At 37.4% G+C, this 27,376-nt stretch overlaps 1 protein-coding gene across 1 annotated transcript; it reads right to left on the reverse strand.

Annotated features, from left to right (window-relative positions):
- Window positions 1–982: 982 nt before the first annotated feature.
- LOC139721417 (hyalin-like) lies at window positions 983–26,968 on the reverse strand. The gene is made up of 19 exons (XM_071632732.1): window positions 26,800–26,968; window positions 23,198–23,446; window positions 20,952–21,200; window positions 18,955–19,203; window positions 18,340–18,588; window positions 15,987–16,235; window positions 14,988–15,236; window positions 11,570–11,818; window positions 10,205–10,459; window positions 9,092–9,343; window positions 8,294–8,542; window positions 7,456–7,569; window positions 6,054–6,176; window positions 5,468–5,590; window positions 4,899–5,021; window positions 3,298–3,426; window positions 2,115–2,240; window positions 1,591–1,725; window positions 983–1,170 (listed from the first exon to the last, which is right to left on the reverse strand). Exons 1-19 carry the CDS (start codon window positions 26,966–26,968, stop codon window positions 983–985), a joined length of 3,729 nt encoding a protein of 1,242 aa, XP_071488833.1.
- Between the last annotated feature and the right edge of the window lie 408 nt (window positions 26,969–27,376).

Consider the following 27,376-nt stretch of genomic DNA (forward strand, 5'->3'; position numbering starts at 1 on the left):
TTTAGCACTTTCACTTGACCTTTTACCTTTTGACCTTTGACCTTTTGGCAAGAAACTTCCCCAAAAATATATATTGGGTAATACATGCCATACATCAAGTAAAAAAAAAAAACAACCTTCAGGCATATTGCATTTTAAGGAAAGTAGTGATATTTTGAGGAGTTGACCTTGACCTTTGACCCCCTGACCTTTGACCCATGACCCCCAATATCCCTAGATAATCACTGCCCATCCGTATAAGCATATATACTAAGTTCCATGAAGATACCTTGAACCATTTGCGAGATATGGAGAAAAACATGAAATTTCAAATTTTTTTTCACAAAATAACCTGTGACCTTTGACCTTTGACCCTGTGACCCTAAAATCCACACAAAGTATTATCCCCGAGGATATACCCTCATACCAAGTTTGATGTAAAACCACCACACGGTTCTTGAGATATCGACAAAAACAAAACGGGAACGACGTACGACGGGACGGACGGACGGACGGACGGATGACCCGAAAACATAATGCCTCCGGCCACTTTGTTGCGGAGGCATAAAAATAATACCTTTCATTTGATACTTGTTTGTCTATTATATTTATTCATCCATGTATCTATCTGTCTTTCTGTCTATTTATCTTGATATCTATCAATCTATCTATAAATTTGCGATCTATCTATATATGTCAATCTATCTATCTATCAATCTATCTATCTATCTATCTATCTATCTATCTATCTATCTATCTATCTATCTATCTATCTATCTATCTGTCTGTCTGTCTGTCTGTCTGTCTGTCTGTCTGTCTGTCTGTCTGTCTGTCTGTCTGTCTATATCTCTCTATTTTCCACCTACCTGCCCATCTATCAGTCCCTAACGTAAGTATTTTTCTTTCACTGAAATTCATCACAACAGATTACAATACGAGACAAGCACCATCTCACCAAAAGTTACTTAATATGATTCAAAGCTTTGATACAAAAGTATATATTCTACTCTGAGATCAGTCTCTTACCAGTAGGCAGCTGGCAATTTGCGCCAGTAAATCCTTGAGCACACATGCAGTAGTACTGAGGAGTGTACGAGGTAGGAGTGGGATCATTGCTGTGGTAGCTGTTGTAACAGGTAGCGCCATTCTGGCATGGATTAGCATTGCAGGAGTCGAAGCCTGGAACGGCAGCTGCAAGACGGAAATAGAATGTATAAAGATTCTTGTCAGGTCAAAGTAGTGTTATCTCCTATAATGACATCATCAGCGGTTTAATATTATTGATTGGTCATTTTCTACCTTAACTCTGAGAGTAAAATTTGTCTTAAAGGTTGGTAACAATTGGTTGCACGGCGACCCTACCCCCGGGGTCACCCATCCAAGCTTCATCGATTTTGTACGCATGAACAGTTTTGTGATTCAGGGCACTTCAATTGCAGCCAAGTTATCATTTTTTTTTGTGTGTGTATTTTTTATTATTTGGCTGTGTGTAAATGGTGCCAAAAAACAAACAAATTTGAGTTTTGCATCGTGATGCAAAAAATAATTTCTTCTGGAGGTGAACATGGCCACTGTAAAGAATGGGACATCCTGGATGGGAAGGACACTCACCCGTCAACTGCTGGCAGTTTACTCCAGCATAGCCGTCTCGGCAAAGACAAGTGTAGAATTGGCTGTCCAGGGTAAGGCACTCTCCACCATTGGCACACGGGAAAGAGTTGCAGGGATTTGCATTTTCCGAGATCACTGGAAAAATGAGACATAATCATATCAACGACGTCAAAATTTTCACATGGCTGACAAGATTTGATTGCATTAATTGCCTTCCAACATTTGTTGGGAAACTGATTAATAAAGAGCAAAACTTTTGCACCAGAACAGAACAGAGAGATGGATGAAAAAAATATATTCCAACTTTACAGGAATAATACATTAGAATCACTTGAAAAGCATCCAATCTTAACATTCACTATTTGATCATTCTGTGGTAATACACACCACACAGCAGACCATAATTATATTCACTGTACTTTGCTTTAATAGCATTGACAATCATATGAAAAAAAACAACAAAAACAGAAACAGAATAACCACAACAACACAAAGATGTAAAGATCTAGAGTTCCTTCACTCACCAATTTCACAGTTGACTCCCCCGAAGCCTGCGGGGCACACACACTGGTAGGCAGAGCACAAGCCGCTGATTTCTTGACAGACTCCCTGATTCTGGCATGGGTTCTGCAGACACGGTGATGGATCGGCTGCACATCCAAAATGCAAAGGTAATACAATGTCAAAAGGCTATACATGATAGAGATGTCGTGGATCAGAACACTCATCTTTGAATGACATAAACGTGGTATATGGTTTGTGAGTTTGAGCCCATGCCAAACCCGACACATTTGCTCTTCAGCAAGGCACTTTGTCCACATTGCTGCTCTCCACCCAGGAGTATAAATGGATACCCAGTAGGATGAGAAGGTTTACGTTGGTACGTTGATCAGCAAGTGTACACATGTATTTAAATTGGCTGCGACTGGATGGAATGCTCCCCAGGGAGTGTAGAGTGAGCACTGTCAGTGCTGGTTTGAAATAATGTATCCAGTGACCAGGGTAATAATAATTTGTAAAGTGCATTATATAAAGCTAGCTATGATTATATACATACAAGTAGTATTGTGGGAAACATGTTTTAAAAAGAATGTGGTGTTTTTGTTGCTACTTTATTTCTTTTCTTTTTTTTATGGCACTTCATAGGACCCAGAACAATATGTTATACTCATGATTGATCATTTTGATTTGCCACTATTGTAACTTCTCCATGGGAACTGTCATGGGAACTGTTATTACAAAAGAACTAAGATAGCAGAGCACTTCTGCATGCATGCAGAGAAATCCATAAGGAAGAATGGGTATCAAAATATAATTATGTAAAATGATGACTTGCACACACAAACATTTCCCTCTAGCAATGCTTGGTTTACATATCATTAGCTGAGAACAAGAAGGGCTTTACTACAATTTTGGAATGTATCAAGTTATTTGTATCATGTTGTTGAGCTTGCTCTCTACTACGTTATGGTGTCAATTTTAGATTATTTTCATTTGTACTAAAATATAACAATTTAAACCACAGGGGCACTGCATAACAATACTTATGAATCTACCCCATTTCATTACACAAACTTTTTATCACATCACAATTGATATCAGGGTTTTTTTTAATGCTCAAAATGCAATAGCACCCTTTTGATCTCAGTTGACGATATGTGAATGCAACATCAGGAAGGTCAAAACAATGTCACTGTAGCATCTCACCTATTTCACAGTTGTAGCCGGTGAAGCATCCCACACAATCACAGGTGTAGGAGAAGCAATTTGCGTCTGTCGTTATGGCAGAGCACTGGCCGTTGTTCTGACAGGGTGATCCAATGCACGGGTCTCGAGCTGCATGGAGAACACATTTATAGATGTAGTGAGGCTTTGAGGAGGGGCGAGGGAGGTGGGGGGGGGGGGTGGTTGGGATAGGAGGGAACAGTTGGGGAAAAAATCATGGCCTTTGCTAATCTCAGGGAAATGCAACTATGGTTGAATTCTAGGTGTCTACAATGCTGAAAGTAACATGACTGGTGGCAATTCCATAGAACTGATATTCTATCTTTACACCCCATCCCTTATCTCTCCAGTGCCCTCATAAAAAAAAAATATATATAAAAATATAAAAAGGAATGCAACGACGAATATTCAACTTCCCTTCGGTGTCTGCTTAACAGATACCACATATCACATGAGGGTGAAGATTGGTCTTGGCAAACAGGAAAAAAACAGGTTGGGATAAACCAAAAAAAAAACACCAAACATTGTATGCTTGACATCAGACTTATTTAATTCTCTATTTGTAATACTGCAGATGTAGAATATTTCACTATGTGGAAATCTTGCATAAAACTTAATAACAACACACAACTATTCTTTTCTTAACAGTAAAATATATAGTTCCCTCCATGACAAACTAAGAGTGAACTTCACTGATAATCACTTTTTTTTTTGCCCCGAGCAAAAAGAAAAAAAAAATACCACAAAAATGTCCACTTTCACAGTAGGTATGTCAATAATCTATGTAAGAATTCAAATTGTACCTTATTGCTATGTTCCTGTCTACAATGACTGCTCAAAGGACAAACAAAATGTGGTCATCATAGACAAGTGGTTATTAAAGGGACGCAGTCCTCACGAAATTAAAAAAAATATGTTGTTGTTGGTACCTCCAATGATCTACTTTCATCAAAAACAAACTTTCAAATCACCAAATAAGCTCGTACATTTCGGTTAAAAAAGTGTGACTCTGCAAATGAGCAAGTCTTGGCGGAGAGTCATACGTCATCGATGCATAACTCTTTCCAGCGGTGTTCTGCTCGTCATCCCTAGTTATTTATAAATACATGTTTACTATTTATTTTTATATTAATTGTATATATAAATAAGCTTGAAATATTTTGTTTGAAATAATAAAACCACATATTGTCACATTTTATGAAAAAATCAGATATGATCATTTTGAACACTTAAATTGGTTTTCTGAGGCACGGCTGTCAACTTGAGAGTAGGGCATCAATGACGTTGCACCTTTTGGCAGGCTCTTACACAATTGCTTGCAGGAATTATTTTTTAAAAATCGTGTATGGAGACAATTTTTGATGTCCACGCGTATAAATTGGTGAAAGGTTATATTTTTTACTCTTATTTATCAGTACAGTGAAAATCTCAGGACTGCTTCCCTTTAAAGAGAGATGGCTTAAAAAGAGCAGATTTGACTGGGTTTTTTTTATTGGGGGACAATATCCTCTTGCTTGCTATTCTGTGTCTAAAACAAAAGTCTGATCCTAGATGAGGTCCTAGATCCTAGATGAATAATTTACCGTCCTCGCAGTAAGCCCCTGTGAAGCAACCTGAGCAAGCACACTGGTACTCGGTGCAGACGGGGCCAACAGGGATGCACTGGGCACCATTTTGACACAGGTGATTGTCGCATGGATTGATGACTGTGAAAGAAAACAGCTCATTGTTAGAAGAAAGAAATATTGCATCGGCTGCATCAATCCAACAGAGTTTTGCTCCATGATAGGAAGTCAAGAATTCTTTTCTTTTCTTTTTTTTGCCAATCAAGTTTGTTAAATTTATCTATTTTTTCTCTCTCATTAGGATTCTTCTCAGTCTATATCATACATAAATATACATCTTAATATCTATATTATAACAAGGTGTTTTGGAAACATACAATGAACTACTGTATTATGTCTTCAATAGAACATTACATATCTCTATCTCTATCTCTATCTATCTATCTATCTATCTATATGTATATATAAATGTCCATCAAGGTTGACGGCATCTTTCTGAAACGCTTGAAGCGTACAATTATCCCTTGCAATAAATTTTGCATGGTTAAAACATTCCCTCATGCTGTCTTGCCACACATTGTACTTACAGACTTCACAGAATTGTCCGGTATAGCAGAGTGGACATGTGCAGGTGTAGGTTTCGCAGTCATTGGGGTCGATGGTACAGGCACCGCCGTTCTGGCACTGGTGGTTCTCGCAGGAGTCAATGGCTGAATGCGAAGAGGAATATTAATTATGCCACAAAGAGATGTACAAACAGAACAATACATATGATATTGCATGAAGAGTTTGATTGCAAAATGACTTAACTCCATTCTTGTCAATTTGAGGTATTTGCAATTAAACTTGCTATTAATGAACAAAAAGTGGTAAAACATAGAACATAATGAACTGATATGGGATATACAATTGTAGGCATATTCTGTTTTGGGGTTTTGTTTTGTTTTTTGTCTTTTGAAACTTTCCCAAAGACTCTGGATTTTATGTAATGATACTTAGTAGTTGATTTCTAATTCATTTCTCTTGATGAAGAATTTATTAAGAATGTGATTAAGTGTATATATGTCGGAATACATGTATCATGTTTCCCTTTCACTTCATCTACCAAGACTAGATAAAGTGTTGTAATATGATAATAAGGATAGATATTGTGAAATCATCAGTGTTGTATACCTTCAGTGCAGTATGGGCCAGTGAAGCATGCAGGGCACTGGCATGTATACGACACACAGGAGCCTGGTACTGGGATGCATGCGGCACCGTTTTCACACAGATCCTGAGCACAAGGATCAATTGCTGCAGAGGGTAAGAGATAATGATAATAAATATAGATTATCATTTATAAAGCGCTTATTACAATGTTTCTATGCGCTGAGCGTCTCAAAGAAACAATTAGAAGAAAGAAATCAAGTCATGGAGTAGATACAAATTGTAGTACGATGAAATGCAATACAAAATACATAGAATACACATTGTAAATTATAACTTATAGAACAAACGTAACATAAATATATAATAAATCCATACGAATTACATGTCATGTGAGAACAGATGAGTTTTCAGTAATGTTTTGAAGGAGTCTACTGTAGGAGCTTCACAGACGTGGATGGGTATTTGTTGTTCCATAGTGTGGGTGCAATAACACTGAAGGCACGATTGCCATAATGAGTACGGGTGCGCAGTGCCGATGTGAGTTGAAGATGTGCAGTGGAGTGAGAACGAAGGATTAAAGTAACCAGTGACACATGGGAATGAGATTTCCCAAATTTACATCCAGGCAGTGTGTTGATGGAGAAGATGTAGGGGCCGTGTCAAATTTAAACCATCCTCACAAGGTTAAATGATTTCATCACATCTTTCACTGTTTTTCTACGTAGTCTTCATTTCATCCTAATAACTGGCTTGGATACTGTAAAATGAGGAATAATCGTATATATTTTAATTTTGCGCATTTCGCATGAGCCAAGATTTGTGAATTTTATAAATGCATGCGAAAGTTCTTATCTTCACCATATGCAGCCAATGTTAGAGGCAACTCACAAAGATTTCTTGCCACAAAAAGATTGTCAGTTCCTATTCGCAAAAATTTCATGCTGCGAAAATACTGTGGTTTACAGTAACTCATGTCAGCTTGATATCCAATGTTCACAACCCGGCAGTGTGTTTATGGAGAAGATTTATGGGCTGTGTCAAATCAGGAGAAGATTTCTCTTTAGTTTGTGTGTTGTCTTCATTCTTATAATCCTAACAACTAATCATCATTATGCCTGGGAAATTGTTCACTGCATTTTAATTCTAATATAATTTTTAAAGAGGAGGGTGGGGCATGGAAAAGCCACAATGGGATGCTTTAAACATTTACAAGCGAGCAATTTTTCACGCTTGGCTGGGTAAGATGAATCTGGCATGTTATTACTTCCATGGAATCAGGACATCAAGTAATGAATCATATGACATGCAAAAATATTTGCATGCTTTCATATCTGCGCATACTAGCTTCTGGTTGCATGAAATACCGGTACGTGAAAATTTCTACACTGCGAAAATTTCCACTCTTACAGTAGCGATTACTTACGTGTGCCACAGGTCTGTCCTGTGAAGCAGTCAGTACATATACAGCGGAAACTATCCAGGCCCTCTCTCACACATTGTCCTCCATTCAGGCAGGGGTCGGGACTGCATGGATCACCTATTATGTACAGTGAAGACAAAATTATTTATTAAAGTGTTTATATGTGTGCGTGTTTGTGTGTCTGTGTGGGAATGTCATTGTGTGTATGTTATTGTGTGTAAGCGTGCAAGTAAGCATGTAATGTTTTGAAATTGGTACAAATGTCAGCCAGTTTATCCGTCATTGTCTAATTTTTGCTAAAAAACAACAAAAGTGTTTAATTATCTTGTCAAGATTCCTGGGGCCTGCTTCAATAAGCTCTAAAATCAATCCTATAAGTTCAGTGCAACTGATCTTTCCAAGGAACAATTTTGGGATCAATCAATCCTCAAAAGTTTTGTAGGAACTGTATCACCATTAAGGTAGTTGGGAACAATACAATGTATTTTGCACCCAGTGCTCTGTTCTCGAATACACCTTGAATGCCTATGGATCCTTCCCAACTAAACCTGACCTGAATCTGTCCTAACTTTGGTTCATTGTTTGACTGGATATAATTCTCATGTTTAATAGTGAAACAGGGCCCTGGACTTTGTATAACTCAAATAGACTCTCCGACCCTTTTTTTTTTACCTTTCTCTTGATAGAAAAACAAAACAAAACAGACATAGAAACAATAACAGCAACAGCAACAGCAACAGCGGCAGCAGCAACAGCAACAACAACAACTAGAAGCAACAACTACCTACAAGTAGTTCCTTTTTTTGTATAGGTGGAACCACTGGGCCTGACCAATGCTTACCGACATTGATAGTGACGGTGAAGGAGCACGAGTTTGCATTTCCTGATGGGTCTTGATAGTTGTAAATGACGGTGGTCCCTCCGATGGGGAAAAAGTCTCCAGGGTTTGCCGTCGATGAAACAAAGATGACTACCCCTGAATTATCCGAGACAGTTGGCAAATTCCATGTCACCACCTCACCGGCAGTTCCAGCAAGAACAATCGAGGTGATATCATTGGGGCACTGCACTTGTGGTGGAACATTGTCCTCTGAAGGGAAGAAAAAAAAAATACATTAGAAACACCTCAGCTCAACTCACTTGATTACTAAAAATGGTGCTTGCTTGTATAGATCAATGAAAAGAATCTCATAATCTCACAGAATCCTGGTATTATTTAAACCCTTTGTCCAATAGTGAAAGAGAAAGTGATGCAGTTGAATGCACATTAAATGGATTTTGAGATAAAATTATAATCTTTTCCACATATCATATACATTTGATTCTGTGTAAGACTAATCTTAGAGGTTTAAGCAATAAAACCGCAAAACAACATTTTGTTGCAGAACTAGACTATTCAAGAGAAATAAACCTTTAAATCAAAGTAGTGATGTTTCCAGAACTTGGTAACAATTGATTTAATGATATTACAGACTACTACTGCAATGCAACTCCAAAGAGCACTACCCTTGATAAAAACATTAGCTGACACTGTACTTCGAATGTTTATACTTCACACAATCAACTTATCACTGTAATTAATTATTAAAGGTAAATTACTGCCTGCTTTTTCGGGCATTTTTCATCTATACATCCACACCTCTTATCACGGTGATAGTGAACGTGCATTGCACAGAGTTGCCCGCCTCGTCTGCAACTGTGTAGACAACCCGCCACTCGCCGAGTCCAAAGCTATCACCCGGTGCGAAGTTGCTGGTTATGGTCGGGGTATTTCCGGAGTTGTCTGATGCCGTTGGGGCTGTCCAGAACACTTGGACGGTGTTCTGTTCCAGGGTCAGGGTCCTCGTAATGTCCGCTGGACAGCCAATGATCTCAGGTGCCGTGGAGTCCACTGAATGTCAGAAGAGCCAATAAATGATTCACCCTCAAAGTATATACAGAGATTTGTACACATAATCCAGAGGGATTTGAGGCACATGCAAAAGTACACAGACACTCAACTTGGGTCAGAAGCTGCATTCACCAGTCTGAAGAAAACTTAGAAGAATTTAAAAAGTGCAACACATTGACTATTTTTGTGCTAGCTACATATTGCGCTAAATGCGAAAAAAAGAAATACCGCACGACATGAATTTCCATCTTTAGATAAGAACACTGCGGTAGCATGATAAACGTGTATAGGATTATTCTGTTATTCTGAATACTTTTCGCAAATTTCACAAGAGCCAATTAACAACGACTCATATAAGTGAATTGAATTGTATGGAGGCTATCAAAGTCCTTTGGTAAAATGTGATAAAAGTCAGGAATATTTTCTTCCCTGCATTTCATATTGAAAACAAAAAATCAAAGCAGATATCTCACAACTCTGTCCTCTCATCATTACATGGGTAAACACTAGTTTATCTATCCAAAGCCCAAGTGGTACATGTGCTGCAATTGTTATGCTTGTTTTTGTTAGCTCCATACGAGATTTAGTATGCATTCAAGTACCAGACTGCGTCCTTGCTTTTACCCTTCACTTAACTTCTGCATCCAGCTTCCTATTTCTTGTCATGACGATGATTACAATGATGATGATTACTATGCCAATAATTATGATGATAATCTCAATAAGTACACAAGTAAAGACCCTCTTGAGTTCAAAATTAGCAGGAGGTTTCCAAATAGTGTTTTCTTCAATACCTAAGTATTCTCACCAATTTTCAAAAAAAAAAATCATGCAAAAGGGATTGGCTGTCTTTAAATTTACCTTGGTACACAACAACTTCAAAGACACACTGAGCAGTGTTGCCAGAAGAGTCAGCAAATGTGATGGTGACTGTTGTCGTGCCCACCGCGAAGACATCTCCACTACTGTGAGTCCTCTGTATCACACTCTGCGTGTTGGAGTTGTCAGTGGCCATTACGACTGGCCAGTTGACCACTGCTTGACCCTGGTTGAAGCTTACTGCCACGGCAATGGCCTCTTGCGGACAGTTGAGAATGGTTGGCGGTACGGTGTCAACTATACCAACAGACAGAGTGCAGGGGGGGGGGGGGAGGCGGAAATAAAGAATGAGAGAATGTACAAGTATTTCACAACAGAACCTCTGAACTATTGAAGGAAATGGGGTGTAAACTTCAAGGATATATAATCTGATGACGCTCTCAAAGCCCTCTGATCACATTTGGCAATTGATAGGTCCAAGAAACTGTGTAGGTTTTTTTTGTGTGTGTGGTTTAGTGCAAGCTGTAGTAGTCTTCTGATCCCGCAGTGACTGCACAGAAACTTTAAAATTTCACAACTTTTGAACAGATGCAATTGTCTGGTTTTCCTGAAACTTTGGCCGATGTGTTTTACGGTTATTATGACATTCACTCAATCCATATATATATATATATATATATACATTTGTATATATATATATTTATATCAAGGTGAATTTGTCTGTTAAAGGGGCAAACTTAACACACTATAAACAGAACTATCAATAAAAAATAAACACTTCATTCTTGCAATACAGAAGTATATGCAAAAAAACAAAGGAAGGCAAATAAAAACAATTCACAGTAATAAAATCCATCATGCTAATTAAAGGCACAAAAGCCTGTCTTTAAGAATTCATGTCTTTTCATTCCCAGTCTTATCCTTAATATCAATCAACACTTCTAATGTATACATTCTACCGCCACAGTAGTGTTGAGTCTTATGCAAGGCGGGAAACATTCATATCGACACAATACTGATGTTTTGGAGCAATAATGAACTGCACAGCAAACTGTGATATTGTAAAAGTCGTACTATTGCCATATACAACATAATTTTAGTGACGTGATATGTTTCAGTATACTTTATTTCATTGATTGCCTTCATGCTTTCATGTTTCATAGACAATCATCTACGGTAACTGAAAGTAGAACAGGAAAGTAAATTGCACTATCACATTGTACCTGTGCCAATTAATGTCATAGGAGTTGACCCTGATGGGATAGCATATTGCAGGGGAGCAAACCATCTTCCCATCAATTACACCATACCTCCCCTCCCCCTCTCCCCAAAGGAAATAAAGTGGCAAGAAAAGAACTTCAGTGATGCGTGAATGGATTCCCAGAATGTCACCAATGGATCCCATACCCTCCATGATGGTGACAGTGAAGGAACACTGGACCGAGTTGCTAGAGGCGTCGGTAGCTGTATACGTCACCACTGTGTCCCCCACAGGGAACGTATCACCGGACGCAAAGTTGGAGGTCACAACCACATTGTTGGAAACATCGGTTACAGTTGGCTCCACCCACGTGACAGTTATTCCAGCTGTGTTCCCCAGGAATGTAGTGTCTGTGATGCTGTTGGGGCAGACCAGCACGGGCGGAGTGGTGTCCACTGTAGGCAAACCATAATAAATTTATATTTTTAATAGAAAAAGAAGGACCAAGTTTCAGTTACTTGCCTCATCAGACGCTAATGGCCCATGAGAGAGAGAGAGAGAAAAAAAAGAGAGAGAGAGAGATCCGAGAGGGAGAGAGAGAGAGGAGAGTACATATAGTTGGGTGTATGGACAAATACTCTTCCCCTGAGGTATGCTGAGATGCAGAAATTGAAACTGCGGACCATTTTTCTATCAAAGTCAGATAAGTCAATCTGCATGTACATAGTGTAATTTGTGTTCATAAATACACTGTTTATGTGTGCATGACTATTCCAGATGTACAATGTAATACTGGCACTGTACGTGCATGTGCATGTGTTTGTGTATAAGATAAATGATCAGTGGAAGTACGATGTACACCATGAATATTCATGAACACAGTTACATAAATTAAGTGTTATATATACACTTGTACGCTCAATCTAAATCAGTGGTTTAATTACTTGTGATGTTGTGATCCCTAGAATATTAGGATAGGTATGCTGGCAAATCTTAAAGTTCTTCAAATATTTGCAAGGGTATTTTTGCATTTCAGTGTGGTACTGTGGACATCAACATCACATATTTCTAGGTAGAAGTATGACTAAAATCTGAGAACAAAACATTGTTCAACAGAATGCATCTTTACACTCTGAGATTCTGCAGTATACATATCAGTTTCCTGTTTTGGTAGCATATTCTATGCATGCGTAGCATCGCAAAGCTGGTTCTCAGATTCAATAATTGTGCTGTTTGACATTTCTTGAAAATCCTGCATCACAAAAAAAATCGAGAAAACTTCTCATCAAAAAGAGTACATATCATATGCCATTATATCTATCCAGAAAACTGTAATATTGACATACAAAATAACCATTTCTGATGTATAACAAAACATTCTTTAACAGTAATCATGAATAGTTCAACAGCATCGAAGTGATAACCTGTTGATTTTGAAAACTATGATCTGCACTTAACCCTTCAGCAACTGACAATTCCTTACATATTGGACTATTATTTCCAGGAAGACTGCTGTACATGTACAACAATATTACTCTTATTTCGACAACTTTTTGAATTATGCAAAATAGATCACTGCATGTTTATTTTTGTCTACTATAGAGAGTTATGTTTCTTTGAAAGCCAATTTAGACTCATATAAAAAGACTTGTGTGCCACAGAAATGATTCTGATATACTTTTGTTGACTTTTTACCTCTTTAAATTACATAAATATACATTATATATGAAAGCAATAAAAATAGTCAGGCATAAAACTAATAAAAAAAGTAGATGGGCGGTTTCAGGCGGTTCAGGGAGTAATCTGACAGGTGGTTTCGGGCAGTTCAGTTACCAATGGGTTGATATACAATGCATAGCCTTGGACTCTGTCCAACATTGTTTAAAAGACATGTTAGATATTATACAAGATAAATGTCAGAAAATAAAACCTGGAGCCCACATGACCCCATCCAAGAAAGCAATCCAAATTGAGTGTGGCAAAATGCCACCTGACCTTTGTCAACAATACTGGCAAACGAGGAATGTTCGCGTGCATTTTAATTTTGCGAATTTCACGAGAGCCAAGATTTGCGAAATTAAAATGCATATGAAAGTTCTTGTGTACACTATATGCATTGAATATTAGAAGCAACTCGCGAAAATGTTATGCCTCGAAAAAGGCCGTCAGCTCCAATTTGTAAAAATGTAAATGTTGTGTTTTACAGCACTCGATCAATTGATACAGTTCTCAAAACCCACATTATTGCTCACAGAACTACCAATCCATTGCCCTCAGCAGGCACTATTACATCCCTGCCAGCTATACCTGACAATTCAAAGTCCTCCCACATAGACATACAATTGTACAGATAAAGACAAACATATGGAGGCAAACAATAACAACAAACATAGAAGAAAAAGACAACATAGGTAAATGGAGGCAAACAATTGTACAGATAGAGGCAAAGAAACATTATATTACTGAATTGTACAGATAGATGCAAAGAAACATTATATTATTGAATTGTCGGGGCAATAGCTTTTCGCCATAGCGATACATCGCGCGGAACGTCGAGGGGGGGGGGGGGGGGGGGGGCTCGGAGACCGATTTTGACGGACTGATTTTGCTACAACATGCACTTCCCATAGACATTTTATTGCCAAGTATACTCGGGACTCGTCTTCAATGGGTTAACATGACGGCAAGGGAAACGAACTTCGAGTACAATAACAGTGATAAAAGAAGAATTACTATTTGAATTTTGAAGTTGAATGCAATATCCCTCACATAGTATACAATTCTTCAGGTGATACATGATAGTCCCATTCATGCACTTTGCAGTGCAAGTTCTAATTCATGATGCTTTACACCAGGGCCACACCTAGCTACATTTCCTAAGACATATATAAAATGCATATTGTACATGAAGAATCTCTGTTGAAGAAAGGAGCTCCAAAAGATTAACAAGCAGATGTCTTGTCATCTTCTTGTGATGTAAGCGTTTTTAAAATGGCCGGTAGCTCCCCTCCCCCCTCCACCCCTCTCCCCCCCCTCCCCCCCTCCCCCCCCCCTCCCCCCCCCCCCCCCCCCCTCATGCTGGCACAGACCCATAACATGAGTGTTTATGAATTAATTGTATGTCATCAGTCTAATTGTTATAATACACGGCTGCAACTCTAGGAAAATACAATTGTAGCTGACAAATAATAATATTCCACAGGATGAAAAGCATTCTGTTTTTTGTTTTCCTTTCTCTCTCTCCATTTTTTCCGTCTTTTTTGTCAAGTCGTGTCATGTCTTTTGTATTTCTCCTGTCTTGTTCCGTTCTGTCGTAAATTGTAGCTGAGATAAGTATTTGTAAATATGTAATTCATAAGTTTGTTCATTTTTTGAGTGGTTCACAACATACAAGCTTGCTTTTTAGTGGACCTCTCAGTTTTTTTTTTCTAACTAAAGCATAACTTTGTACTTTTTTGCCAGTATGCATTCTTTTGTTTATCTGTATCATTTATCTTTTGCAAAGTCGAATGTTTATGTTCATGATGTAATTCCAAACTCATTATGCGTTATGTTTTGTTGGAAAAAGAAGAATGAAAAGTAAATGAATTAAATTGAAAAAAAAACAAACAACTGAATTAATACCTGTATTAACTGTAACCGTGAAGGTACAGCTGGCACTGTTTTGGCTACCGTCAACGAAGGTGTAGATCACATCGGTTGTTCCCACAAAGAAAAAATCACCAGAATTACTGGTGCGTGACTGGATGCTAACCACACCAGAGATATCAGTAGCAGTTGGCTCAGTCCATGACACTTGGACCCCTGAAACCCCCAGCTCAACAGTTCTGGTTATATCTGGTGGACAAGTTGGCACTGGTGGTGTTGTATCGACTAAAAAGAGAGAAATGAAAATAAGAGCCATGATACAGTGTATATTATGATATATTTTATTACATGTATGCTCTCTCTTATCAGTGACTAATCTGTTTAAAAGTTGCGAGAATCACATTTGCACGAGATTTGGCATGCAAATCAGAAAACAAAATGCATTTCTGTCTATATCCCATGGACAAGTCTGCATTGATGGCATAGTATAAACTAGAAAAACACAAAATTTCACCCTGTTTTATTCAACTGTTGTAAGAATTGATTTTCAGTCAGTGTTTTCAATCCTGTCATCACATGTTTCCTGGTAGCATACATGACATACACATCTTGGAAGAGTCAATAGAAATATATTTCACTTCTTCATTTTTTTGTATGAGCAATTATAATGGAGGGATTTAACATTTGCTGGTTATAAAAACTATATAAAAAATTGAAGTAATGTTCTGTTTTCTTTCTTTTCCCTATTAATATATTTGCATATAACTTCTTGAGTTTGTGCAATGGAAGAAAATGACACCCCAGTGAAAACATAAAAAAACAAACAAAAATACAAACAAACAAACAACAGCAACAAAAAAAGGGCCCAACCTAGGGTGGTGACTGTTACCATATACATAACTGATCATAACACAGAATATAAAAATCAAGTAAAGTTCTTGACTAAAATATAATATGAAAGAGTATACATGTGTATGAATATCACATGTAGTTTGAAGGTAATTCTGATAGATGAACGAACAACATGTACTTTACCTGTACCAACTGTAACTGTGAAGGTGCAAGTGGCAGTGTTTCCGCTGCCATCAACAAAAGTGTAGATCACATTGGTTGCTCCTGGAGAAAAACTATCACCAGAATTACTGGTACGTGACTGGACAGTGGCCACACCAGAATTATCAGTAGCAGTTGGCTCAGTCCATGTCACTATGATGGATGGTGTACCCAGCTCAATAGTTCTGGTTATATCTGCTGGACAAGTTGGTACTGGTGGTATTGTATCCTCTGAAAGAAGAAAAATGAAATCTTATGATATCTCACCTGTTTTTTATCATGTTTGTCTGGAATGAACCCTTGTAACTCCTGTAGACAAAACATCAACGTTTATCAGTGTTTACAAAGCACTTACAACATAACCACACAATGCATAGAAATGGCCTTGAATGATACCTGACACATTATATACCAATGGAGACATGTACACCCAAATGGGACATACTCACATGAAGTGTTCTAGTTAATACCCCCATTTCACAGAATTTTCTTCTCATCTGCCACTCATTGGAAGCAAAGTTTGGTGCTTCTAGCCACCACATGTCTCAACCGAAGTAGAAAAATGTTTGGCTCTCTCTTTTAGTATTTCCTTATTATAAACATACAGCTGTAAATGGCACTTATCTGGGGGAAAAAAATTAATATGCATTTCTGCCTGAAAAATAGATAATGGAATGTTCTATGGCAAAATAGAAATGTCATTGTGACTGTATCTTCCTATGATGAATATAAAGAGTGCTTGTATTAACTGTATGTAATACTGAAAAGCAGAAATAAAAAGTGTGCCTGACTTCATTAGTTATCTCTGACAGTGACATTTTCTTAGTGCTATTCTGATCACATATAGGGTAAAACTGCATACAATGGTATGTAATACTGGCTTTGATCTTTGACTGTATTCTTTTATTAAAGTAATTATAACAATTTTGTGTTTTGCTTTGATAACAATTGATTTTCATGAAGGCAATCTTAAGCATTTCCATGGAAACACAGCAGATGTACTTGTAAATATCTTATTATGCACCTTTAGCCAAGTTTGACAGTTCACAGGCTGGAATCTTATTGCTTTTGAAAGTAACATTTAGAGTGCATGAAAAATGTGAGACATTCATAGAGTGAAGCATAAATACTTGTGGAAAATCAAGTGCAAAGTATGTAGACGTTATTATTTCCTATCTGGCATAAAGTACACGGTCGATCATTTCTGTCACAGCATGAACACTGCTGAATATTCATGAATAATGAATAATCAATTCATCACATTGATGCACAAACCTAATGCTGCGTTTATACATGTACTTTTTTCCCCAGCAGCCACAGCAGTCATGTTTCAGACCACCTTGGGCAATTAAAACGAAATGGACGCAACACAATACAATAAGACGGGATAAGCAACCATAACAAGCCGCGATCGCCATGGAAGCCGTGTCAGATTTTTAAACTGTCAAAAAATTGGCCAAGGCAGTCCCGGTACTAATGAGAAACTTTGTATGACGTAACAAAACAGGGTGAACTCAACAAAACATGGCGGCATGATAATAATAGGCATTAACAAAACTTGGAGGCATTAATAGTCTAGCCTGACCAGACGCAATGAGGATAGCATCTGGTAGATATGTGCTAACCCAGACGAGGACTGGAAGATGACAAGACTAGGAAAATGAACAGGACAGGAGAATGTACCATCTACCCACAGCACATGATGTTGCAGTCTAATGGGACTGCTGTGGCCATCGGGAACATATGGTGTAAATGCAGTAGAATACTACCTGCACAAATTCACAATAAACACTTTTGTACAGATTGGTGATGTATCTGTTGCAAATAAAATGTTGAAAATGAGGGCAGATTTCAAAAGTTGAAAAAAGAGCAGGAATATTCAGACTGCATACACTTGATAAAGTCTATCCTATGCCTATCATTATATATATATATATATATATATATGTATAGTTTATTTCCAGGCAATAGGAATGGTAAATAAACTATATATGAGATTAAAACCTAAAATGGCATTAAGCGTTTTAATGCCATTTTAGGTTTTAATCTCATATATAGTTTATTTCCAGGCAATAGGAATGGTACTAAAAATGAGATTTTGGTGTCACTCTTCATCTTGAATGATGATCAGAGTTGACATAAATAGAAACAGGTAATTTGATGTGAAAGCTTACTGTAAAAGTGGTCTCTTTCGCGGTGGTTTTATTTTCGCGCTTTGAGGTTGAACTGCGAATTTAAACACACGCGAAAAAGTCGGCAACGATGGAAACCACAAAAGTTTCTGTATGCGAAAGAAACCACTTTTACAGTATTAGCAAAATTGATGAATACATACGTGTCTGTACTGTAACTGTGAAGGTGCAGCTGGCAGTATTCCCACTGCCGTCAGCAAAAGTGTAGATGACATCGGTTGTTCCTGGAGAAAAACTATCACCAGAATTACTGGTACGTGACACGATATTGGCCACACCAGAAATATCAGTAGCAGTTGGCTCAGTCCATGTCACTACGATGGATGGTGTACCCAGCTCAATAGTTCTGGTTATATCTGCTGGACAAGTTGGTACTGGTGGTATTGTATCCTCTGAAAGAAGAAAAAATGAGACGTTATGATATCTCACCTGTTTTTTATCATGTTTGTCTGGAATGAACCCATGTAGGCATATTTCAAAAGTTGAAAAAGAAGCAGGAATATTCAGGCTGCATGCACTTGAGAAAGTCTATCCTACAGTTATCATTATAATATTTATATATATATATATATATATATATATATATATATATATATATATATATATATATGTACATAGTTTATTTCCAGGCAATAAGAATGGTACTAAAAATCAGATTTTGGTGTTACTCTACATCTACAATGAGTGATCAGAGTTGACATGAATAGAAACAGGTAATTTGATATGAAAGCTTATTAGCAAAATCAATGCATACATACGTGTCTGGACTGTAACTGTGAAGGTGCAGGTGGCAGTATTCCCACTACCATCAACAAAGGTGTAGATGACATCAGTTGTTCCAATAGTGAATACATCACCAGAATTTCTGGTGCTTGACAGAATATTGGCCACACCAGAAATATCAGTAGCAGTTGGCTGAGTCCATGACACTTGGACCCCTGAATTACCCAGCTCAATAGTTCTGGTTATATCTGCTGGACAAGTTGGCACTGGTGGTGTTGTATCCTCTGAGAGAAGAAAAAAATAGAAATCTGTGTTTTTGTCTCATCTGTTGTATTTGTTTTAAATGTCACATAACAGTAACATTTAGATACACTATATGTAGTCCCTTCTCATCACCACTCACAAAGCACCTGCAAAATGCACATATCATGCATATGGCAAGTACACATACCCTTGAATCATGAGTGATGCATTATGAGACCTCCCAACCTTTTGAACTGGAAAAAATAATAATTTGGCTCAAAAGAAAGAAAGAGTAGTAAAATCATCAAGAAAAATAAGAAACTCCTATTTTCATAAACAAGACCTACATGTAGGAATGTTAGAAATTCAAATTTTTTCTTGCAAATTTAGCATGGCTGGGAGGTCTATATTTTACACTGAAATGCTAAAAAGGTATACATTGCCAGTTGAAAACCAAAACGGCACTATCTGGTTCTAAGATATGAATGTGAATACAAATGAAACAATACATTTTCATGAAATAAAAAGATTATTTACTCTAAGGTGGGTAGATTTATATATAAAGCATTGTTATGAATATGAGGTACAAGTCTGTATAGGTTTTTGATTTTTGACATATCAATGAAAAGGAAATAATTTTGAATTGACACCATGGAGGAGATTGAGCTCTTCAACATGATACCAATAATTTAGTACCCCTAAAAATTATGATAATGGACTTGTGGTTCTACATCTATGAAATTATGTGTGTGATACAAGAGTGCATTCTGGCTGTTTCTTTGATTATTGCTTGATCATTATACACACATTAACCTGTTCCCGTAATCATTACTAGTATGCTAATGTCAACAGTTTCTCTTCTTCCAAGCAGTAAATTTCTTGTGGTGTACCTCAAGGCAGCTTACATGTATACTTGGGACTCTCCTCATTTACATTCCTCATTTACATCAACAATATTTATATGTCCTCTGATATACTGCTGTTTATGCTATTTGCAGATGATTCCAATCTAAAACTCTTGTTCTGACCCTTTTGAACTTGTTACCAAATAAACAATGATCTTATTCATATTATTGATTGGATGAAAGTTAAAAAGTCATCCCTTAATTTTGAAAAAAGGTTGCATATACAAATGGTTTTCAGTAATACACGTACCTTTAACAACTGATCTTTCTACAGTGCAATCCAATATTATTAGATTGTATCCCCATAACAAATTAAGCTACTTCCACCAGTTTTTTTTAATGATTCTTTTCAAAACACATTTTCTCAGATTGTTCATATCGATAACATTTGTAAAGTGATTATTCGTAATATAGGGACAAAAATAGATTAAATGAAATGATCATATTTCATCAACAGAAAATCTATGAATGCTTTATTGTACTTTGATTTCTCTGTACTTAAACTATGGTATGGTATGGTATGGCAACGTTCAGTGATCGTCATCGCTGCATTCATCACTCATTCAGTCATAATAATGCACTAGTGTAAAGCTTTCTTCACTGTACACATGACTGTACACATTTGCAACAACGTGATAAACAGCAGCATATTGCTCAATGCATGAAGCACACGTGTGCATATATACACGTACATGTACAATGTAAGTACAACTGTACATTGTACTTATAGATGTATACAACAATGATGCTTGTACATGTAGGCAATGCATACAAAAGTTGGATAACCTGTCTATAGTGGCCACCTGTCTATAATGACCACTCTTTTCGTCTCCCTTGGTTGGCCACTATAAACAGGTTTGACTGTATAAATCATGATAACATACGTGTCTGTACTGTAACCGTGAAGGTGCAACTGCCAGTGTTTCCACTACCATCAGCATAGACATATGTCACATCAGTTACTCCAACGTTGAAAGTACTTCCAGGGGTATGGGTGGATGATTGAAAAACGGCCACACCAGAGAGATCAGTAGCAGTTGGCAGAGCCCATGTCACTGCAGTGGATGTTACACCCAGCTCAACAGTGCTGACTATATTTGGTGGACAAGTCACCACAGGTCCTGTTGTATCCTCTGAAATGATACAATATATGAAACCAGTTATCTTTCCTGTTTTATATTACAATAAAATCTAACATTCATATATATGCACATGCAAAGTACTAGGTGTTTCAAAAAAATTTCCCACTTTTGATTCTTGATAATTCAAAAACTATATATCAGATAACGCTGTCATTGAAATGAGTGATAGCTGAATAGTGTACAATTTTGTTGGAGGTGGTTTAAATATGAAAGCATAAATCAGTTTCATGAAATCCATGATTAATTTCACAGTTAGGTTCCAGATTTTGCTCTATTTTCAACCCTCTGTACAAAACTTTCACTTTGCACACGGGTCAGTGGGTGTGTATGGGAGTGTGTGGCTAACACCCTGACAATGGTCCTGAACAATGGCTAGGGTTTGAATGCTTCATTTATTCATGAAAAATTCCACGATCACAACTAGTCTTTATTCAGCCTCTAGCAGTGCTGTGTAAAGTCAAACGCGTGCCGTTACTGTCGTTGAGTCGTTGACAGAGTTCTCCCTACTTCTGAAAAACGAAATTACAATGAATACCATCTGTTCTGTCGTATGAACATGGTGACAGGAAGCAAAGAAAATCAATTATAGTATACACTTGTGTATATGGAGCCTTGAATAAATCTACTGTGAAACAAATGGCCCCAATGAAAAATGCTGCTGAACTCTTTACAAAAAATGATCTCTTTTTATCGAAAAAGCAACAAATTTGTCAGGCTATTAGTAGACAGTTGTATTAAAATGAAGAACTTTAGATCATTTATGAATATTCATATCCCAAATTTAGTGATATGTGAAGCGAAATTTGAAAATGATTGCCAGCTGGAATGAAATGTGGTGTTTGCAAGCACATGGAAACATGTGCTTACTTTTTCCATGTGCATGCATGTTATCCTTTACTGTGCATGAATTCAGACTAGCAGTGCCCAGGGCAATCCACATGAATTATTGATTAAGCATTCATGTGTCTGGGAGCGCCAGACTGACACCTAGTCAACAGGTGGTTCAGGCATGTCCATTGTTCAGGGCCATTGTCAGCACACACTCACATACACATCATTGGTTCCTGTGCAAAGTTTAATTTTTGTACAGAGGGTTAAAATTTGACTAAAATCTGAAACCTTACTTCAAAATCAATCTTAGATTTAATGAAACTGATTTATGCTTTCACATTCAAATTACCTTCAACAAAATTGTACGCTATTCAGCTATTACTCATATCAATGACAGTTTTATCGAATGAATAGTTTTTGAACTATTAATGATCAAAAGTGGGAAATGTTTTTTGAAACACCTAGTACCATCAGTGGCAACTGGCAGAGCCCATGACACTGCAGTGGATGTTACACCCAGCTCAACAGTGCTGACTATATTCTCTGGACAATTCACCACTGGTCCTGTTGAATCCCTGAAATTAATAAAAAGGATATGATCTGATTGAATTATCTTGCCTGTTGTACGCGAGTCAAGTATAGGGGTCATTTCACTAAAATTTACAATTTTGGCACTTTCAGCTTGTACGACACATCAGGCATGCACAGATGCTACTGAATCATACCTGACTCATCTTTCATGTACATTATAGTAAAGAAGACATGTAACACTTACAGGTATATCCATCCACTTGTTTCAGTGATTTTTATACATTATGTAAACTCTATCTACATGTTTGTATATTTTTTCAAATAAAGACATGTCATCCAGTTTGTATATTTAGGTGAGCTGAAAACATTGGCTCCCAGTTGAGATAGATTAATGGAACTAATTTTCTATACAATTTTAGTATTGACACAGAAAAAGAAGAGTTACTATTTTTATTACAATTTGGACAGCTTCTTTGCATTTACTATATTCTCATTTTCAGCAAAACCCATTTGTAATGAAAACAAAAACATGGTGCTATTCTAAAATTCCATGAGAATCATTTTCAAAGTGAATGGAAATGGCTGATATGATTTGAAGATAAGTAAAGTCATGATAATTCACATACGTGTCTGTACTGTGACTGTGAAGGTGCAGCTGCCGGTGTTTCCGCTACCATCAGCATAGACATATGTCACATCAGTTACTCCAACATTGAAAGTACTTCCAGGGGAATGGGTGGATGATTGAAAAATGGCCACACCAGAGACATCAGTAGCAGTTGGCAGGGCCCATGTCACTGCAGTGGATGTTACACCCAGCTCAACAGTGCTGACAATATTTGGTGGACAAGTCACCACAGGTCCTGTTGTATCCTCTGAAAGGATACAATATATGAAACCAGTTATCTTTCCTGCTTTATATTACAATATAATCTAACATTCACATACAGTGTATATGCACATGCAAAGTACCATTTACGTAGGGGCCATATCATTAGCGCTTACGACCAAGGCATACCTGCAACTATTGATCAGGCATGTACCAATTTCATATTGAATCACACCTGACACATTTCACATGTACACAGCAAAGATGACATGTGACACTTTCGTCGTATGGCCGATAAGACCTCGTATCTACAAAATGTCAAATGTTCAGGAGAGTTAAAAAAAAATAAAAATAAAATAAAATATGGTAGTCAAAGCACTTTATTAGATAGGATGGCCTTTCCTTTGACATGCCATGATGGCTTCATTTTGGGGATTAAACAGCTAGAGGATATGGACAGGACATGATTTTATTGATCTTCTAGACATGAATGAATAACATCTTAAAATTTGAGATACATATACAAGGCATGTCACCCCAGTGATATTATGGGAATTCCATTTTTTTTAATTTTTTTTTTGGTGGGGGGGGGGGGGGGGAGATACATGTATGAATGAATAACATCTTAAAATTTGAGATATGAGGCATGTCACCCCAGTGATATTATGGGAATTCCATTTCTTTTTTTTTTTTTTGGGGTGTGGGGGGGGGGGGGGGAAGGAGAGCATTATGGAAAATCCCTCTTTCTACTTTCATGATTTCCCAATTAAAGGGTCAGCTTAACCCATATCCGCCGGTTGTGTAATGCAGTTTAAAGACTGTTAATAGCATGCTGCTGGAGGCTACACTGTATTTCACATATGTTCACTAAACTGTGCCGTGTCAAATTCATGGTGATGTCACTGACACTTTCGAAAATAAAATTATGCAAAACTATATATCAATCAAAAAAGAAAGAAATGGTCTTTCAGATAAGATGTATATCAGTGTCATATGTCATGAGTTATGTGACATCATAAGATTTTAGTATTTTCACATGATTTACAGATTCACATATGAACAATCACATTGCTTATTTAAAAGAAACCACTAATGAAAAATATCCATAGCCTTTATGCAGGAAAACAACTCTCAATTTTGAAATCTTCATAATGTAAGCTTTCCGATGGTATGTAACTCATATGGTTTAATGCTTACAAATATGAAGAAATAGCGAATAATAACTCAAAGATCTGCACTCTGCAGACTAGTGTGCATGGTATATAAACTCATAGACTCTATGGGTGGGACTACAGTAAAGTAGGCCTATACGTACACATATTCAATCTCACATAGATGTAGACCTATTCTGTCAGCAGCCTACTGTAAATCTTTGAAGTGAATACAAATCCAAATGAAATCAATAACAGGAAGTGGTGCAATGGAATGTGGGATATCAGGTCAGAGTTTACAGGCTATAATGAGCTATATGACATCATCGTACAAGTCATTTCTGCTATGTATTATCCCATAGATCGGTGTTCACAGCATTTGGGCGAAGTACAGAATATCCAGTAAATCGGCGGATATGGGTTAATAATGTCAGTTTGTGTATTAAGATAGAGCTGAACACAATGGGTCTCTTTTCAGCTGAGACAGATTCAACCTCAAAATACAGAACTCACGAGGGCTCATAATTCATCTACCACCATGTGAAATGTATTTGCATTATCACCATGAGGTGAATATAGTTCTTGGATAATCTCCCACTGGTGATGTTGAATCAACTGAAAGAATACAAAATAAGACTTAGCCTGTCTTTCTTGTTTAAACAGTACAAAGTGTACATCACATTCTGACAAGTGCCTTAGTTTGTAGATCTACTTCCAAGGTGCAGCATATGTTTCACTGTGAAAAAAGAGACTTTGAAATGAGAATGTATTTTAATAACTGCATGATATTCAGTTGATAATTGTGTGTGTTACATCAGATTGTTATCAGATAATGATAACTACACAGATCATGGTTGATTGTCCTTCCTGATACGTTTTGCATGTACATGTAAAAATCAAAGACGACATGTGACAGTAATGCACATTCTCTTGTTTATTTGAATTCAATATGATATACATTGTAGAATCTCCCTCTATATCCTTGTATGTTTTCTCAAATATAAAGAAATGTCAGGTGGTGTACTGTAGTAAGAGAGAGCTAAACTTACTGGTTCTTCTTTCAGTTAAGATACATGACTAGTTGGAAAAACTTACTCGCTGGAGATTTCTAATTTTCAGTATTAAAACATACAACACAAGTTACAATTCTGTCTGCCAACTTGAGAGCTGTATATGATATACATAATTTTTTTTTTTCATTTTAAGGAAACACATTTTGAACTGGAAACAAGGCAAGTGCCCAATTGTGTCTCGCCCATTCGCGTAGAAGAAATTAAAGTTTTTCTAACTCCCGGAGGTTCATGCATTGACCCCGCCTATGACCATTGACCTTGTGGTGACCTTCAACTCCCCAAGGGACATTTGTCATCAAAGTTTGGTCACAAACGGACATAGGGATCAAAAGTTATGAGAAATAATCGAAATGCAACGTAAAACCTTAACATTGGGCCCTAAAAGTTTGTTGACCCCTGTCTGTGACCTTTGACCTTGTGATGAACTTCAACTCCCAAAGGGACATTTACTGTCCAAGTTTAGTCACAAATGGAGATAGTGATCAAAAGTTATGAGCCATAATCGAAACGCGCCGTAAAAACTCAACATTGGGCCCTAAAAGTTCATTGACCCTGTCTGTGACCTTTGACCTTATGATGACCGTCAAATCCCCAAGAGACATCTACCATCCAAGTTTGATCACAAATAGACATGTGGATCAAAAGTTTTGAGTCATAATCAAAATGTGCCATAAAAACTTATCATTGGCCCTAAAAGTTTGTTGACTCCTGTCTGTGACCTTTGACCTTGTGGAGACCTTCAACTCCCCAAAGGACATCTACCATCCAAGTTTTGTTACAAAGGGACTTATACATCAAAAGTTAAGAACCATAATCGAAATGCGCAGTAAAAACTTGACATTGGGCCTTAAAGTTCGTTGACCCCTGCCTGTGACCTTTGAACTTGAGGTAACCTTCAATTTGGTAAAATGTGTAACTTTGTATAACCACCCTCCCTCCAAGTTTGATTAAAATTGAAGTCCTCAGTAGAGAGTTATTCAAGTATTTGCAGCGTTGCGGACGGACGACTGACGGACAGACGCCGTAGGCAATCCCTAAGTCTCCCCACTGTACTCCTCCGGTGGGCTCCACAAAAATGGCACCATTCTCAAATTTCTCAATCAATGTTTAAGTAAATGGAAATACAAGCTTATAATAATCAAAGATGAGTGTACAAAATATATAAGAAGTCATACGTGTCTGTACTGTAACTGTGAAGGTGCAGCTGCCAGTGTTTCCGCTACCATCAGCATAGACATATGTCACATCAGTTACTCCAGCGTTGAAAGTACTTCCAGGGGAATGGGTGGATGACTGAAAAATGGTCACACCAGAGACATCAGTAGCAGTTGGCAGAGTCCACATCACTGCAGTGGATGTTACACCCAGCTCAACAGTGCTGACAATATTCGGTGGACAAGTCACCACAGGTCCTATTGTATCCTCTGAAAGGAGACAATATATGAAACCAGTTATCTTTCCTGCTTTATATTACAATAAAATCTAACATTCATATACATGCACATGCAAAGTACCATTTATATAGGGGCCATATCATCAGCACTTACGACTAAGGCATATCTGCAGCTATTGGTCAGGCATGTACCAATTTCATATTGATTCACACCTGACACATTTCACATGTACACAACAAAGATGACATGTGACACTTTCGTTGCTGGGGCGATGAGACCTCATACAGTATCTACAAAATGTCAAATGTTCAGGAGAGCACAAAAATAAAAAACTAGAAATGTTGCTATGGCGACTGGT

The sequence above is a fragment of the Diadema antillarum genome, unplaced genomic scaffold, assembly GCF_040938485.1.
Source record: "Diadema antillarum isolate AM-2024a unplaced genomic scaffold, OU_Dant_1.0 scf00000143, whole genome shotgun sequence".
NCBI classification, from domain to species: domain Eukaryota; kingdom Metazoa; phylum Echinodermata; class Echinoidea; order Diadematoida; family Diadematidae; genus Diadema; species Diadema antillarum.

Coding starts and splice junctions, on each gene's coding strand:
- LOC139721417 (XM_071632732.1), bottom strand. CDS start 26,968: ATGTGGACTCTGCCAACTGCTACTGATGTCTCTGGTGTGACCATTTTT. Junction 23,447..26,799: donor CACAGTTACAGTACAGACAC/GTATGACTTCTT, acceptor GTATCCTTTCAG/AGGATACAACAGGACCTGTG. Junction 16,236..18,339: donor CACAGTTACAGTACAGACAC/GTATGTATTCAT, acceptor TTCTTCTTTCAG/AGGATACAATACCACCAGTA.